Genomic DNA, 19,552 nt, shown 5'->3' with positions numbered 1-19,552 from the left:
AAGCCTGTAAAAACTACAAACGCAACAAATCCACCTTTTAGTTTCTTACAGTGAATCTTAACACAAGCATCTTGGGTTCTGTTGTATAGTTAAATGTGCACTAATGTTATTTGGCAGTTAGATTCTACTCTTTACAATTCCATAACAGCTATAAAATAAGTTCCATTTTTCTGAAACTGAATCATCTCCAGCTCTTCCAAAATATTTCTGTAAGGACTGATCACATGTGAAACCAAGGAACTAACAGAGGATTTACAGATTAAAATTAGGGGATGATATTCAGATATGGTTTATATCATGTAATCAAAACCAAATATACCTGTTCCTCAGTTTAGGACCTATGAAAAATTTCTACACCTTGAAATTTTACATAAAATAAAAGCACTTAATGACAATTTTGCCCTAGAAGCAGACACTCCAGTATGCCAAATGTTTCTTTGCAGTTTTAGGAAATGCTGTGAGTAAAACATTTATTAATCAGCAAAAAATAGATTCACTCTTTAGAGTAATTATTGGCCAAAGAGAAGTGAAGGAGTCTCAAAGCTGTGTTTGATGTTTGACTTTAAATGAAGAGCAGAACTAAGTGAAAAAGAATCTAGTTGACTTGCTAAGGACATTGTAATGGAAAGTATAAGAAGGCTACTTCAAATGAAGGAGACAGATTGAGCAATTTTATTTAGAACTTCTCAGAACTGCTTTCAGCTCAGCACAGCCTAATATACCATGGAAGGCTCTACAAAACCAGATAGGTTTTACCTCTGAAGGTTAACACAGAACACAAATTCTATATTTAATAGGGGAAATTCCTGATAAAGGAGGGGGAAAATTGAACTAGGATCTCAGAGCCATACCACATCTGACTGTTCAGGCAGCTCACTCAGCCCTTTGACGCCTGGCACACGAGCTGTGCCGTCTGACAGTGACTACAACCACTTACACAGGTTATGTACATGAGAGCACGACCCTGGCCTCCAGCACAGAGCAGAAAACATCTTGCTAAATGTCCTGCTCAGTCAGCCGCCCCGCTTGTGCACACAGGCACAGCGAGTTGTTCTGCACCTCACATGCGCCAAGAGCCCGAGGAAAACGTTCTGGTCTGCTGGGCCATGCTCTCCACCATGGGCGTCAGTGGGACGTGGAGCGGGACTGGGTCTGTCAGTGCTGAGCAGGCGTTGGGGGTCACCACGTCTCTGCACGACTCCACAGCTCGCCCAGTCTCATTTGTTTCAAAAGCAATGTGACACCCTCGCTTGACAACAATGACAGCCAAAGTCTTTCTGAAGGAAAATGACTCAGAAGAAAGCGCGTATAACCCTCTGTTCTTTAGGGACTGGGAATTGAAAGAGTTTTGCTCACCTCCCTCATTATCCTTGTTATCGGCACAGGCGGTTTCCATGGCAACGTTGCATCCAGGCCCCCTCCAGCCGCTCTGGCAGACACACTGCCAGCTGTTCTGACCCAGCGTGCATCGCCCGTTGCCATTGCACAGATCAGGGCAGCCATCTGGTTGGAGAAATGGAGAAGGTAAGCACAAGACACACTCCCTCGCACCGCCACTCAGACGTGTGACAATATTACTGTGCAGACAAAAAAGCTCGATCCTGCTGATGGGACAAACGCTCTCCTGGCCCAGAGCCACAGCCCTGGGGTGGAGGAGGAGGGTAAAGAAAGGGGACACACGAGCGAAACGGGGATTTAACTCCAGCCAAAAGAGAGGGGGATTCCTGCCATCAGCTTATAAATCATAAATGCTTTAAGAACCCAGTAAAGGTTCAGATCTTGAGTAGGCAGAAATAATAGTCTGCTGATAGCAGATCACAGCCTCTTATTTTTCTCACTGAAGGTCGTCTTCAACAAGCATGTCAATGTTCAGGGTGCCTTTTACAGTGTGCATTGCATCATGATCCAGAGCTTCTCTAAATACTAAGTTTAAATAAATAATTTTGAAAATATTTTTCTTCATCATCACTTTAAAACACCTACTTTTTAACACTAAGTTTACTTATATTATGTTGTAACATTTCATGCTTTCTGAAAGATACGTGAGAAGAGATATCTCACAAAAAATGTATGTTTCGGATCAATTATGGATATAACATTACTTATGGTATAGCAAAATTAGGAACACAAGTATTCATTTGCTAAGGTGCTTATATGTTCTAACAAAATATCCATAGGTAACAGAATAACTCTACTGTTTTTTCCTGAAAATAAATGAGTCTCAGGAGGCAGTGCTGTATCTTACTGAATAATCATTATGAAAAAGGGGTGGAAAACCAAATTCCATCCTGTAAGATGTTTGAAGTCTTGGCATACACAATCAAATCCATCAACATCCAATCCACGCAAGTGTGTGTATTTGTCTGCGGAGGTGCAAGAAGATGTGAGAGTCCTCCAGCCAGCCTTCTATAGCACCTTGTCATTAGCCTGAGCAGGACGAGAGGGCTGTGCTGCCAAACTGAGGTTGGATTTCAGTCATTCACAAGCTCTCATTTGCATTGGAAACACAGTCTAATCCTGCCATCTCTGCAATGACCAGAGAACACAATAATTAATCTCATTGCTGTTAGTCTTGGGCAGAAAATTTTCTCTTAAAACACCTCATAAAGCTTCATGGTCTCTCATCTTCCCCTCGGCCAGCAGTGAGTTAAGTACTTAACCCCCTTTCTCAGACATTTTAAGAGCACCAAGGAACTAAGGGGCACCCACAAGCTATGAGTGAGGAAGGCAGCAGTTGGAAATATCCTGAAAGCAAATAAATATATTTTCTTTGTCTGAGCAGCACCGCTCCAGATGTGCAGCACTGGAAAAGGACTAAGATGACAGTACGTCACCTTTGTGCCCCTCGGCTCTGCAGGTGACCGGGAATAGGAGCAGTACCAAACTAGCACAGCTTTCATGCTCGTGCTGGAAGGTTGAACAGCCTTCCAGAAATCACTAATCTAGGCTGCCTGTGCATTTCTATAAACTTGGACAGAAACCCACAGCCACATTAATCTTCTGTGTAATTCCGAAAGTTTCCTTTAGCATTTTTAAAAATAAATTCTGGGCCCGTGAAAGTGCTGGACTGAGACCTCCGAGACCTCACTTGTCCCACAGAAAAGGTTTTTATAGCTAACAGCAACCAAAGTTCCTGTGCACTGTCCTACCAAGGTGCCTGAACCTGCATCATTTCCAGCACTGGCACAGCCACTTGATCTCCACCAAAGCTCTGTGGAGTAAGACACCAGAGCTCTGGGAACAGGGCCAAGACCATGCAGTTCGTTTTACGCAGAAAGCTATCAGCAGACAGAAACAAGCCCTAGAAGTTTTATTTCAGTGCTGTTGTGTATTAAAAAAAATACAGTGCCACTTCTCACATAAATGTAAGGTTATTTTGCCATTACATATCTTAGCTATAAAAGAATTGCACTTACTTTGCAGCACAGGTAATATATTTTTAAGGCATTTATTTCATCCCTTTATCATGTTGTTTGAATGACCAAAATGATAATGTTTGAGGGGAGGCATCATACTGTAAGACAAACTATTTGTTTAAAATGAAAAACAAATAGTAATTGTCAATATACACACACGGCTGGCTTTATATTGAGGCACTGAAGAGAATTAAATCACTGAAGCAGTTTGCTTTGGAGCATATGAGCAAGATGAAAACATGAACAGTAGGGAGCTAGCAACATCTCTGAAAGTTTTACGTGCAGCTGGGGATTAATGGACATGACTTTGCTTTTAGCTTAAAAAGAGAAGCAAGCACCAGTGGTATAGACATGATGTTGCTAGGAAACACTACGCCACCTCTATAGAGTGTATTTAACTGTGGTCTTCCAAAGACAGACTTCATGTTTCAATAACATAAATATCAGAAGGAAGGGAAAAAACAGCAGAAGACTACAATAAGATCCAAGTACTTTGACAGTAACATCTTCCTTAAAAGACAAATTAAGTTAATGAAATATTAACTCTCAAGCCAGTTTTAAGTAATGGACAACAAGCTAGATCTTTTTGCATGGTTATGTGTGTTTCCGTACATGCGTGTGTGCACATACGTATTTCTGTTTATGCCTCTCTCTTTTCAAGCAAATATTTACACAGCATTATAGTCTGTTAGACCAAAATTTGTTCTAACACCCTGTTGACCAACTGGACAACAAGCCTCCATTATGATCTATTAATAACAAGTTTTCTTCTAAAAAAGTTTCTACTTAGGCAAAGCATTGAATATTTGTATTTAAACAATTCCCTTCAGTGGGTTTTGACATGGACAATGTCCCAAAGTGCCTGAGAAGCTGCAGAGCCTCAGCAAACGCTCGGTGCCCACAGTTGAATATGGTGCCTCCGCTGGAAACCCCCGCTGTACGGAGCACACCCTAACACCAGGTGCTCTGTATGGCTGTGCTGTAGCTTAAAAATTAAAAATAAAACAAAATTTTCTGCGTTATTCACACCTCTTGGCTGTCCCGTGAATTCACTCGGAGTAAGGCAGCCACAGAGAAAAGGGCTATCGACATGGAACCTGAAGAATTAATCCGCCGTGGGATGAAGCTCTCAGTCACAGCACAGAAAAGGGCCCTTCATGCTAAGCAGACTGGCTGCTATTCGCGGTGTGCAGAGAAATTCGACTCCTCTTTTCTACCACAACGTCAAAAAGCTAGGTTAAAAAAGAAGAAAGTGCTTGTTTGAAGTGCTAGATTGACAACCTATTTATTCACAGACCAGGCAGAGTACGGGCAACATCAGCTCAAGTGTCTCACACTTCTCTAGCAATGTCTCCGCACAGGCTGCTGCTGCCAGGGCTGCAACGCTACTGCAGCCTGTCCCCTCATTCAGCCTCCAGCTCACCTGTGGGACTAGTCACTGGGAGCTTTGATACACGTACCAATGCATTTACAATTAAAACAGCGAGAAAGATTTCAGCACTTTTTGCAATGTAGCAACAGGGATCTGTGACTAGCATTGTCAGGGACCACCAGAGTTCAGATGATTTCAAAATCAAAATACTAACATTTATTCCTCTCCATACCACAAAGTGCTCAGCACTCATGTAAAGTGAATGCTGGAAGGCTGTGATAAAGAAAAAGGACAGGATAAAGGCATTATATCTCTGGATCTCACAGAGAACGATGTAAACCAGTTTAATGCCTGAATTTCTTCCTCTCTTTATTTTTTTCCTAACTGCCCAACTAAATCGGAGCAGCAGAACAAATTAATTAACAGATTTCACGGTGTTGCTCACTTCTCTTTGTTTAAACAGGCTGTTACGTTCTTAACTTGCTCATAGTTTAAAAAGCCCATTTCTTGGCAAGTTAATATCATGCAACATCTACAGACTGAAGTAGCATGAGAACGCTGACTCCCATGGATCACAACAAGGGCTTGAAGACAACTCAAACTCTACAGTTCGGTAAGCAAAGATCTAGCAAATGTATCCATTTCAGTGCTTGGGAACACTTGCCCCCTAAGTACTTACATTGTTCCTCAGCACCTGAGAGCCCTTCACTCACATTTCCTAAGCTTATCCATTCCAGTGCATGTGATGACAGCACATTACAATGAAAGGAACTGTGGTGACACATAGTACAAATGAATACTGATTACAACATGAGAAGACTGTGGCTTAAGAAAAAAAAATGTGGTATCTTTGCCATAAAATAGTTGTTGGGTTCTTTCTTCTAGGAATGAATTAGATTTCTTATCTCCTGACTATGCCTGTTACTAAGAGGAGGAGTATCTACCATGGATGCTAAGTAAACAATGTACTTAACAAAACACTACAAGAGGACATGTCAATATGAAGGGGAATATTTAGTCAACTACTACTATATACGTGCAATTATTACATTCAGCTTATTTCACATTATTCATATTCACAAAGAAAGGGATCAAAAATGTTTGAGATCTTTCATTAGACACAATAGGAAAAGAAATCTCCTGTTTGAAAGCCCGTATAATCCAAAAGACAAAATGAACTTAAAACACTAGATTCTGTTATTTGTCTGTTGAGCTCCACATTGCCACAGTCCACGACGGGGCTTAAAAGATGCTATAACAATACAAATTAAAGTGTTTTTCATAGCAATGACAGAAAAATAAACAGTCTAGAAAACAATAAACATTGCTGTTACTGAGGTCAATGTGAGCAGAATTGTCCACTGCTTCCTCCAGGCCTATGTAGGCTTTATCTATTTCTACAGTTTCATATTTTCAAAACTTGAGAGATTTATAAAAAGCTGAATTTAACAAGAAAGCCTGCAGAATCATTATGAATAGTAACCAAAATCAATATGGACAGTGCTTATTTCAAAGAAAGCGATAGTACTGGATAGATTTACAAGAGAATACTCACAGGTTTTATCCACAATGAAATTATTCTGAGACTAAAACGTAAGGTCATTAATCTTTTAACTCAGCAAATTAATCTCCAGTATCTAGGTAGTACATCAACAATTCTAATCTAATTTTGGGTAAACTCTGCACAGTGTTCCTTTTCATTCCACTGATACTCACAAACTCCAGGTATATATATACACATGTACCCAGCTAACCAGGCATATATACATAAACTACTTTAAAACTCCAAAACAAACATTTTAAGTAAATCAAAATATCAAGACACACTGTCCAATTAATTTGTGGTTTCAGTCTAGACCTTATTAATCACCAAACTCCCAGTTACAGTGGGGCAAATCACTCTGAAAATGAAGGAAGAGAAAGGGCAGCCAAGGAAAAGATAGAGAAATCTTATAATTTTGAAGTTTTCAAACTCTTAAGGAATAGGTAGCCTCCTAGGATAAAAAAGGAAAAAGGGGAATAGGTGAGACAGAGGAAAAAAAATGTAAAAATCTTTCTAGGTGATATCTCGTAACCACTCAGAGAAGTGGACAATGTTTTTACCCTCTACTCAGTTTGCACATGGAAAATTACATGTAAATCATGAGGTTACATCTTCCGAGTCTTGATGCAAAGCTGGCTACCAGCCAGTTCTCCTCCAAACTCCATCGTCAAGCAGACCGAAGGGTTCCCGACACCACTCCCCATACAGCACACGGGCAGCACAGCCGCGGTCTGGAATACAGCACCTGCTGTTTCTCTTTCTGCCTGATCTCAGGTTGCACACCCTCACCCAGAGCCTGCTGGAGGGCACTGGGGTCATTTCACCAACTGGAGCTGCCACTGGACCAGGTGGTCCCATGGGTGAAGATGCCCCGCACTAAAGAGTTGTTGTACAGCACCATGTTTTCTCGCTCACAGGATACGTGAGTTTCAAGGGGAACATTTAAATTACATTTAAATCCTTCTCTTCTCATTACAGCTGTTAACTACAGAACTGTAGCAAAAAAAAAGTAGTCTGGGATATGATGGTACCTACAGAATATAGAGAAATGACATAAAAGCAGTAATGATAATAGCCTCCTTAATTTGGATTTTAGAGGATAATCACTGTTTTCATATTTTCTGCTCATTCCTTCAGTGAGTTGCTGGTATGCCTACAGCTATCTAGCAAACAATAAATGTGGTATATGGAATGAGCTACCTAGCAACACTGAAAATAAAATTATGCTTTTTATTTGCCATTGTTATTTTTTAATCCTTCAATTCCAAAGCCTGCAGGGCTTAGTTAAAGCCAAAGAAAGGGCATACAAATAAAAATGACATATAGTATTATGTTAGGCACACGTAAGTTATTTTCTACAGAGTAATATTTCAACTAAAATAAACTCAAATCCAAAGCATGTAACTAAACGTATGGGAGGTGAGGCCACCTTCATTGAGTTTGGACGGTTCCAGAAGATGCCCTAGAGCCGCACAGAAGCACTAAATCAGGTCTTTAAAGCAGGACAGTCACACAGATTGACAAATTGTTAAGAATTAGCAGAGCCCTTCAGTGTAATGAGCAGCCTGATTTCACTGCTCAAGCACCCCAGCAGCGCTGCTGCATTCCAGGGAGCGTTCACACAGAGCTGGAGCTTCCCCCTGGCAATGAAGCATTTGTCACCGAGATGCTCTGACTGCCTTCTCTGCTGCCTCTTTCCTTTTCCCCTCTTTATTTCTGTAGAGAAAACATTTCCTGAAAAATTATCCAATACCTTAAATATTTCTTTAAACTAGATATGCAACAAAGGAACATATGGAATAAATAAACATTTGCAGATGTGTTGGGGAGATGAATACATGCCTGAGTTAAAATGAAACACTGGGCTAGCTACAACAGGCTGAAAAACAAAAAGAGTCCAAGAAGCAAGTTTCAAGAATCCAGAATCCTGATTTCCTCCACTCAAATACGTCCTGTGCAAGCAGACAATTCTGGATATCAGGTAAGGTTCCTTAAACCGCCTGGGATAGGTATGCCATAACGGAATTTCTTTCTAAATTCTATTTACTATGTATCTATGTAATTTCTATCTTTCACATGTATATGTAGGAACTCGGAGAACATCCAGCTTTCCAAATGAAACAGGACAACTTGGGAAAAATGTGTGACTGTTTAGAAGAAGGGTAAACCTCACACAAAGGGAAACTGCTGGTATTCAAACAGAAAACTCAAGAAAAGTCACTTGCATCTTTGTGAAAGAAAAAAAAAAAAAGATACAGACACACACACACACACAACAGACAGAGTAAAGCTCATGTTGCAATATAGGTCACAAAAATCTGAGATTGAAAAAAAACCCCCGGGTGTCAGAGCACCATGTCTTGTTAACAAGGGATTGTTCCCAGCAGTTTTCTCCAAGTTCCCTCTAAGCGACTCCAGCAGATGGGGTCCCATGACTCTCTTGCAGGGAGACAACCCCCAGGTCTCCCTCTTGTGCACAACCAACAGAGCTCTGTAACTGTCACCAGCTGCTGCTGTGACCCCCTTTGAGCTGCCAAGAGCTGGGGAGGGAAATGGGGTGACAGTTTATGCTAAACTGTCCTGAGACTTGAAGAAACCAAACAGGTCCATAATAAAACACATCCGTGTTTGCTCAGAAGGCTGGGTGTACACTAAGAGCTTCAGACGAGCCCAAGAAGTTGGGCCATTTATATATATATATAAAAGGCAGCGTTGAGGTGGAAGGCAGACACTGCTGCATCCCCAAAGCTGCAGCACAGCCACAGTTTTGGCTGTAGGCTGAGCAGATTAATTGCAGAGATATTGGGAGCAAAAATTTGTCCCTCACAGCACATTCAAGTTACACAATGTGTTCTTTTCAAACAAGACTCATATTCATATACTCAATAAAAAGATACATAAAAGATGTAGTAAAATTTGTATTTTAGATAGCTGGTTCTTTCAAATTAATCTTACGGTAACAAAATCCATTTAGAATATAATTCCAGGTGAAATTGCATTCATAAAACCAGTACCACAACCATAATCTTTTATTGTATTAATGTTTCTGATACGGGATACAAGGACTGGCATCATCCTTTGTAATATATAATACAGTTTCTGAGAAAGAAGCTTTCTCAAGTCGGATTTATCTCTAAAATAATGTCTATATAAATAGTTTAGTGGCAGTGTAATGATAAAGTGACCTATCAGACAGGATGTATAAATTCAGTCAATTGAAGTATAACAAGCAACACATTGACCTCACATTTAAAAGAATATATAACCTAATTAAAATGTAATAACTAAACTTCCTACATTAATCACTGTGTTATAGCAGTGAGTTTCAGTCATTTGCTCATAAAAAACAAGATGCACACAGTAATTGCTGCTCAATCTCCTTACACACAATGCAATTTGTTTTCTTTTTATTTGAAATATGTGATAGCCATAGCTTTTTAAAAATATGCATTTGAACTTTTTTGAATAAATGTTTTGGTATACTTTTAGACATAATTATTAACTACAACGCTTCAAGAATCTCATATATGCTGATGCATGAAATTGTGTCACATTTCCATACTCCCATTCTACCCTGTTCAAGTCATAGGGAGAGACAAAGAGGAAAACACAACGTAATTCTTCTGTTAAGTGGTAACTGTATCGGGCAAAAGGATATTTGTTATCAATTTGCTGTCAAATCCCAGACACTACATTTCAGAAGTTCTGCTTCATTTGGTGAACAGAAATTGATAAAATTCTACACTAACGACCTGATTTTTCTTTGTTTCAGACAGGAAACAATGCAAAGCCCTAGTTTTACTATTGTCAACAGCTAAGACTATGCACGCACTCAGAATCAGACCCACCTTACTGAAGTACCTGTATTGTACCATTGTATAATAACTGCGGAGGAAAGCATGAAGCCATGTGGTTAAGGATTTTCTGGTTTCACTTTCCTTTCTGCAGAGTTCACACAGAGCCCCGACCACAGAGGATGCTGCTCCTCCATCCGCGCTCCCGGGCAGCCGAGCTGGCCGGTGGAGCTGGCGGGGTGTCGTGCTTGGCCAAAGGTGAACCCAATGTAGTGATGTAGTGAATGCCGCCCGTATAAAATGAGAGGTAAGCCCTGTGATCAGACATTAACATAGAAATCCCTGTACACATCAAGATACCACAAAGGCAGGCCCTAATTTCAAATATTTACAATCTAAGACCCTGCTGACACAAAAAGTAGAAGATGAGGCTTGACAAGGGCAGGATCGCTACCAAGCTTTGTCTGGAAGCACAGAGCACCCCCACATCTCCTTTGACTGAACATCCTCCAGTGAGGCAGATCTACTTTTTCTCTATGAATGCCCCAACGGGTCACCAGAGGAGACTACATGGTCACTGACCAGCTCTTCTCAGGACACAAATGCCATCCAGCATTTCTTCTACTTTAAATCTTAAATGAAAATCACAATCACTGGCTTTACTGCTCAGAAAATACTTTTAACCAGCATTATTCATTGCAACAAAGTTTCAATGCAGAGGCAGAGAACATAAACACCAAGCCAAGTCAAATCAGACATTTTCTGGTAAGCTCGACCTATAGATACATTAAATACAACCACATTCAAGTAATTCTTTAGGATTTCCGTAGACCTAAAACTATCCTACAGCCAGGATATTTGTAATTAAGCATGAAACATTGTCCTTTGCTGTGCTCACACATCTACATCTGAATCTAGGTCTCTAAACGAGATTTGGTAACAATAAAATTGTTTCTAGCATGTGCAAACCATGACGGGCTAATGCAAAAGGATGGCGAGGTGTATTTCAAACTTCAGCCTTTTCAGACGCACAGAGGGAACCAGGGAGAACAGCACGGCCAGGGCAGGTGTGCTGTGCAGAAATCAAAAGGTGACACTCCAGGGGGGCCCTGGCATCAGCCCTGCCAGACACAGGGTTGAAAAGTTTATCTGTCTGGGAAAAACTGACAGATTGTAATGTACAATTAACCCATAAATCTGAAGTTGCTAGAATTCTTGGGATCACATCCTTCCTCACTGACCAGAGGGACTCTTCATCCTTCCAAGCTCTGACAGCTGAGGGCCAGGACACAAGCTGGTCCGCACTGGCAAAATTCAGCTGAAATAAACAGATTTCAATCAGCTACTGTACAGTCTCAAGGTTCATGGCAGTTTGCTACACCTGGGCCCTTCATATAATAGTTAAAATTAATGTAGTGGTTCTTCAGAAAAGCATGGGTTTTCTCTGGTTTCTATGTGTTAACTGACTCCTATGCACAGTGAAAACCAGTGGATTATAAACTACTGCTGGTGGTTTCACAGCCCTTCCTGCCTCCTGGAAGGGTCACGGGTAACTGCAGCTTCTCCTGTCTGAAAGGCAACAAATCACTTTGAAACTGAGATTTCCTTTCATCAGACTGGTGTGAGTCTGGCCATTCCACAGAGGAACAACCCTTGGATGCAACCATTCTAGCCAGATATCACTAGCATCAAATTTTCCATTTCCAAACATTTTTATAAAGTTCTGCTAAAACTAAACAAACATCCTAGATCTAATGCAATTTTTGATTTTCAGGGAGGACACTCACAGTTCTCAGTTCAGAACTTCAGAATACTTTAATTCACATCATGAATCCTCTGCAGAGGACACACAGGAGCTGGGAGATCAACCACTCGGGAGGGACCATCAGATCCCATTTTGCACCTCCCACACTGTCCATTCAGCAATGCAAGATACACAGGTGTAAGCCAAATTCAGCGAAGTGAATACCGAAGCATTTATTCTTAATAAAATCAGGTGTATCAAATACTATTTTAATTCTCTTACCAATGACTTACTAGAGAAATTCAGCATCAAGTTCAAGGCCTCACTTCTTATCTGGTAGGCTCAGGATATTTAATAGACTGTGTAAGGTACAGGGGTGGAAACTGGGGTCAAGAGCTCTGCTAAGCTGACAAAAGCTCATCTTATCTGTATAGGAGGTGGAGATTTTAAGAAGCCAATTCAAGACTGCAGAGTGAATTCCTTCACTCTGTACATCAGAACCTATATATATATATATATATATATTTTTTTTTTTTTTTTAAATCACATATTACCTGCTTTTGCTGCAAATACCAATTGCATTTCTTTGACCATACCTCCTTTACTATACAAATAGCTTTACAAACTGGAGTTCAAGTCAACCAAAATGCTCCAGTGAGCTAAGGCAGCATTTACAGTGACCAAACAGAACTGTTTCCCTCATGCCAGTACTACTTAACAGTTGTTTACACTGGTATTTCTAATCCTGTATGAATTCTGAGCTGTGAGGGGATGGGATGTATGCACACACATGCATACACAGGTAGGGCAGCGCAGTAAGAACAAGCAGACGTTCTGCACATAGGTTGCTGAATATGCTATAGGAGACGCCTATGGTGCCAAGAGGTGAGAAACAGCCCATCCAGGGTGCGACATAGAGGCCTGTAAAGGTCTGTCCTATAAAGGATGGGCCTGAGTCAAATGTCTGAACTCAGAACTAAGCCCGCTTTGAGGAAGGGCTTGGACTAGGTGACCTCCTGACACTCCTTCCCACCTGAATTACCTATGAACCCTGCAGTTTCAGAGCTTCATAATTAATAATTCCCAAGGCAGGGAATCCCAGTTTTCTCAGGTGTTATTACAATATGATTACTTGCTATTCATTAGATATTGATATCTGCATAGAATTTGTAATTTAGCAATTAGCTTTCAAGTATGCAAATGCAGATCCTGTATAAGCATGCAGGTTATCTCTACCAGAAGAATAAATATGAGCCTTAACCTAAGCACACATTTTCCTCCATTCCTCTGTAACAATTAGCACGCTCTGTGAGCACCTCTCCCTTACTTTGGTAGAGCACTTTGCAAGCCCTTCAGGATGAAAAGGGCTATATAGGTAGACGTATTACACTTCACAGCTGATCTTAAAGTATTAACTAATGGATTCCAATAAATGGCTGCACACCTTATGGTCTCAGGCTACAGAGTCCAAACATTTCAGCAGTCCTGAAGGAAAATCAAAAGAAAGTGCTGAAGAAACAAAAGGAAGTTTTAAGAAGTATTGTGGGATAGTTTGAAATGAAAAAAAGCCTTGACAATGTACACTAAATGTTTTTCACACTGCTTCTGGCTTCCAGTAATCTTACATCTTCATGACAGTAAAATATAAGTGACACAAAATAATGGATATTTGACTATTACATAGATCTCACGTGTTTGTTAGAGCTAGAATTTATAGAGTTTAAATATATACAAATGTAAAGGATGAAATAATGCCAACGACATAGGAGCAGTATTCTGCCACCTCGGCAACATATGCAAGACAAAATAAAATACATAAACAATGCATTCTGAGTTATGTGAGTATTTGGGTATGCTGAACTGTTTGACAGATATAGGATAGAAGATGAATATTTATAAACGTGCCTTTAATTCTGAAGTGCTAGACATGCATACTACATCCCTTTTCAGTATACATAAGTCTCATGAGTATCATGTAATTTTCCAATTTTTATATCTATTAGCTGCACTAATAACTAATACAAGCTACAGAAATAAAAATGCTGTTTTCACAAATGAGCTGTTTTTAATCCTGCATGCACAGACAAAGCATAGGATAGATCTCTTTTTTGTTCCTTCTTTATCTGCATAAATGGTGAAGGAAAAAGATGTATAACCCTTCAAACATAGCCAGTTGCCTTGATATTTAAATACTAAATAAATCTGGGGAATTGATTTTGATCTACTAGGGAGATCATCTTCACTATTTCAACCCCCAAGAAAGCCAAGAGTATTTAATCTGCACAGGGAAAAAGACTGAAAGAGAATAGAGTCTTTAACCTCTGCTTGCTTTATATTAAAAATATTTACTATCAGGCAACTGAGAGCTTCTGCTCCTCCCCTCACCTCACTAGAAGTGACCTTAATTTTCTGGAACAAACATTGAAGTCTTTCTGTTTATAGACAGAATATTTCTCTTCCATTTCTCCACTGATGCCACCAGAAGAAGCCACTGGGCTTTTAACTTGGTTACCTTGCGTCTATGGGCGACAGAGTTTTTAAGCCGTGCTAGGACGGGCAGGTTGATATTGGTCATCAGGGGACTGTCTGTCACCAGCACGGTTCTTGGGAAGAGAAACACAATATCCAAGTGAGCCGAGAAATCTAGAGATTGTTCCACCTTGGCTGCAATGTGACTGTAAGAGAAAGACACTGGACTAAGCCACTCTAGTCACTGATTCATGTCAGGTGAAAAGGTGCAGGACTGTATCGTCATCTTATTTGCTTTACTTAAAAAACCCAACCAAACAACAAACCCCAAACCAAAACAAATAAAAAATCCAAACCAAAACACATCACCAGGGAAAAGCAGACTTAACATTATTAGAAACAAAGACCAGTCAAAAGGAACTTCCAAAACCAAACCAAACCAAAGTTCTAAGCTCTGTGCATGGCACATCTAAAGGACATTTTGCTGCAGTTCTGTGCAATTGGCTTTCTTTGCAACACTGAAAATACAGCATGAGTAGCTAAGAGTATCTCTTAACATATCAAAAAAATCTCAAAGAAATTTTACTTTTCTGTTGTTGTAAATAATTAGCAGCATATTCTGCAAATAACTTTTAAGCAAGCCCCCATTTGATATTGATAAGAACATTCACCTTAAGAAATCAGATACATTATATTCACTTTGCTAGAAATTTTTAAAAATATAGTGTCTTACCTCAGAAATGCTGATAAAAATCTTTACTATAGTACAGGAAACTGTAACTATAAAGGTTAAATAAACAGACGCAGTCTTAAATGAAATGCAAATACGTTAAATTACTCTGATTCTCCCAAATAAATATTTCCCTTCACAAGACATCTAATACTTAACATTTTTCATGTAGTAACACTTTTCAATTGGGTAATAAGGATTTCAGGAATTTCATAGTAACTAGAAATACAAATACCAGTGACAGAAACCAGACTTATCAAATTATCTGTGTATGGAAGGTTGAAAGATTCAAACAATTGGGGAAATTGTTGGGTTTTAATAAGCACTGTCCTCATTTTATTTTAAAAGAATGTCATGAAAATACCGACAATTTCAGAAGACACTTCATTGTATCCACCAAGTTGAGTACCTGAGTGTTATCTCATATGTAATTAAGTCTTTTGATAAGGGATATGAACTGGGGCTGACCAATTCTTTTGTCTGTATAAGCAATGGAAGTTGTTATAAAATATGTAACAAAAGGTTGCAATGCAAAATCATAAAACTGATAACCTCTATAGGCCCCTCTGGATCTGAATTAAGGAAAGCTGATGCTTGGGCATCAATATACGTTTTTTCATTTCCCCTTCAGCCTTCTAGCTAGATATGCGAGAGTAACATGGTATATACATTGTTTAGGTTTCTGCTTCATAAGCATATCTGCAGAGGAATAACGCAGAAGCAATGAACACACGTGTTCACACAGGCTTAACATTTTCTATAGGGTAACACCCCGTATTTCCTTCAGGCAACTGTTACCCTCTCAGCCTTCACAAAGAAAGTGACCTTGACTCTAATAACCAGCTCTCTAAACAAGGAAGGATTTCTCCATTCTAAATCAATATTTCTGACTTATTTTGGGGAAAAAAAAAAGTTCAGACATTCACAGGGCACAATGAAGACACATATGGATTGGCTTTGTGATAATCAATTAATAACGATCCAAGGGAGGCAGTAACAAAAAGCAATTTTTCCCCCAGTTTCCAAAGAAGCCAACAAAAAGATGAATTTGATCTAAAAATCTATGTCGTCGTACTTCCCGCACCCCCCAATTCAACTGCCTCTTAACAATGCTGCATGGGGACCAATGTCAACCTTCATCCCATACTCCTAACAGACTCCTAGGCAGTCATTTTCTGGCTTAAGTTTAACACATCTTTCCAGGGTTTTTTTGAAACAAGAAAAGGCACGTTGCTATTATTTTTCCTTTACTGTTAACCAAATTACTCTGGGAAAAAAAAAAAAAAGGAGTAGAATTAATCAGATTCTGCTAACATTTTGACAAATTCATATTGTGCTTTCACTTTTCAGCACTAAATAACAATCCACGGCTTCCTGCTTTCACTAATAGTTTTCTTGTTCAAATGCAAGTTATTCTGCAATTTAAAAACAAAAGAAAATAGGGAAGAGAGATGGAGACACCCAACTTCTTTTGAAATAACTGCTTTATTCTGGGCACACTATCTTCCATTGTACAACTGTCTGCTATAGTGCTAATCCTTCTATTAATTTCAGAGTGAAGTCATCTATAACCCAGCATACACACATTTTGCGTTGCTTTATTAAATGGAAAGCAAAGAGGTCAGCTCAGTTTATATTTAAAATGTGCTGAAAAGCAGATCGCAACATGCTACATTAGGAGCCGAGTTCTACTCTCTGGTATTCCCAGCGGTTAAAACAAGAAGTCCGTTCTCTCATCTGTACTAATGTGTCTTTGGTTTTAGGAGAATCAGCATCTTCTGGGACATTTAGGTTTTTGTGTTCGTGCATGCTGAATTTTCAAAAATAGCTCCAGTGCTATTCCTGAACTACTCATTCCACAAGAAGCTCAGCAATCCCTTTTGATTCCTAACAACTGGAAAATCACATATTTGAAGCAATACTGCTCTTAAGATGGATAAATCACCATGTTCCAGGTAAACATGTTATCCCTAAATTGATCTCTCTTATTTTTTTGTTTATTTGTTCTTTTGGATAATTGTCCCTTAGTATCATTCCTAGCCTAAAATCACAACCTAGTAATATTTTTCACTACAAACTAATTCAAGTTTTTAATTAGAAAGAATGGTGTGCAGTCATGATTATATCATGATATTTCTTTCTTACGTAACAAAGCTATTATCAGCACTATTTCTATTCAGAACAGGGACTGCATCTTGATTCATTGTGGTTGTTTAACGCTCTAAAATATTAACTATTTGAAGGCATATATGGTTTAAATGCATTATGAATCTTACTCATTTGTCACGCTCATGAATAACTTCACTCTTTCAACATTTACGTAAAAAAATCCCATCTGCAATCTTATCATTAACTGGAATGAATATAGAAGAGATTAATCTTCATACAGATTTCTGTAAAAATATACTAAAAACTTAGAAGTGTATATACTTCCTAATTTTATGACAGATAAACTAGCAGCTCATGTAGTTCAGCCTAATTTAATCACTCCAAAACACTTGAGAAGAAATACTTCAACCTCTCCTTGGCAGATATTTTGTACAGCATCTTATTTTACAACATTTTAAAGGCAGGACACAGACTTTTGATACCGAGTTGATCAACCTGCTCTGTACTGGAGTGTTAAAAACTATGAACAGAAACTAAAAATATGATGGGATTAAGAAAAAGCGATAAACTCTGCCATTGACTGGAAGTTCGTCAAAATTATGGGTCCCTATTTATGGAACGCAGGAAACCCACAGCTTTTTAAAAGGCATTGTACAAGAGAGAGAATGCAGAGGTGCTGGGTAAGACTTGGGTGCTGTTGTGTCATCGTGTTTGAGAGAGGCAGGAACTGTTTTACACGGGAACATCTGGGACTCACTGCACGGCTCCCAATAACCCATGAGACAGCACAAGAAAAGGCAACGAACCCCAGATGTTAGACATCGGTTATGGGCCATAGAGCTGGCAGATTACATTAAGGCAGCGGTAAAAGGACCTTGTAAGTTTATTAGAATGAGAGGGAGAAAAGCATTAACACGGATAAGCGGACAAACATGTCTCTTCTGCCTAAATTTTCATTAGGGGCAATGTTATGATCCATGTCACAATGAAGTCTTTGTGAAAGCAAAAGTTACTTCTTTCCCATGAAGAACGTTTAACTGTCTAAGAGAAGTACTTATATGGAATGAAATATTTTAGCTAAGTGTGTAGCACCCAGGGCAAAGAGTCAGATCTCAGATTTGAAAATCTTCAAGGAGGCAGCTGGACCGCGAATTCTTTCTGTTCTAGTCCTGTTATTGAATGAAGAGAGAATGAGGATAAATACATCAACCTTAATTCCTCACGTCCCGCTTTTCCTTCAGCTTCAGTACTAAGACTGTGAACTGCTGCTAAAATACCGAGACACCAGTATTGCTTTGTCTCCATCTATCCCAGCGTGGATGTGTTTTGCATACAACTGACAGAATGAGATGGGCAGTTATATGTCAATCGTTACTATATCACTGCAAACACTACTGAAGTATGTCCTGGAAACTGCAGAAATCTAAACACTTACTTAGAATTTTCGTAGCAGCTATAAGTCAGGTAATAATGACCCCAATATTACTCCAACTATCTGCACTTTCAACATACAGAGATGAACATGGACCGTAACCTCAGGCCTGAGCACCTTCAAGAACACTCAGGTTTGTATTTAGTTCTTTCATCTCAGTTACATGAATGATTTTTGTAATTTCTTTGGACAAATGATGAAAACTACATTATATGATGATTTCTGTTGGACAGAAAACTTTGCTTCTTTTTATACGTATAGAAAAACTATATTGAAAATGAAATAGATTGAGGCTACCTACAGGAATAATCTCCAGAAGTGAGCTTCTCCTCATAAGCATTTCATAAGCAGGTCAGAATAGGAACGGAAAGAAAGAACAAGAGAACAGAGATGAATAATATAAATTTTGTAAAAACTTTGTTCAATAAGAATGGCTCAAGATACCTCATAGCTTGTACCCTGAACAAGTCCCCATATTCATTCTTTAAGATCTTTTAAAAAATTGTCTTAGTAAGGGCTTTTACTGAAAGAAGAATGTATCAATATTCAACATCAGCATGTATTTCATCCTCAGCGAGTAGCTACTGCACAGGAGATAACTGACAGTTAAAAGAGAAAACTTTCAATAGTTTCATTTTTTCCCCAAAGCCCTAAATAGATCACACAGCAAAATCCTGAACTGACACTTCAGAGATGCTACAGAGACCATTTTTTTCCTTTTTCTTTTTGACACTAATATTGTTTAATACAACATTAAACTAAGAAAATATTAAGTGGAAAATTTTTAAAGCATCCAATATCTTAGGAAGACAAGCCCCTAACTTCTAAGGTATCCTACTGCTAATTTGTTATTATGTAGGAATCTGAGACAAAATTGACAAGAAGCTGAAAAGGTAAAGCCTTGTGTCTGGGTTGTTATTCCATAGAGTTTGCAGCAGTCAGG

General features: G+C 39.1%; 1 protein-coding gene across 19 annotated transcripts in view; it reads right to left on the bottom strand.

The window, feature by feature from the left end:
- Positions 1-19,552, bottom strand: part of TENM2 (teneurin transmembrane protein 2) — a 629,416-nt gene that overhangs the window by 47,270 nt on the left and 562,594 nt on the right. For all 19 annotated transcript variants that reach the window (XM_071814801.1, XM_071814803.1, XM_071814804.1 and 16 more), the window contains one exon: positions 1,357-1,503. In XM_071814801.1, the coding sequence (XP_071670902.1) occupies positions 1,357-1,503 (147 nt within the window). The remainder of the gene's footprint in view (positions 1-1,356; positions 1,504-19,552) is intronic.

Source organism: Patagioenas fasciata, chromosome 14, assembly GCF_037038585.1.
Source record: "Patagioenas fasciata isolate bPatFas1 chromosome 14, bPatFas1.hap1, whole genome shotgun sequence".
NCBI lineage: Eukaryota > Metazoa > Chordata > Aves > Columbiformes > Columbidae > Patagioenas > Patagioenas fasciata.
This window is presented reverse-complemented; position numbering and strand designations above follow the sequence as displayed.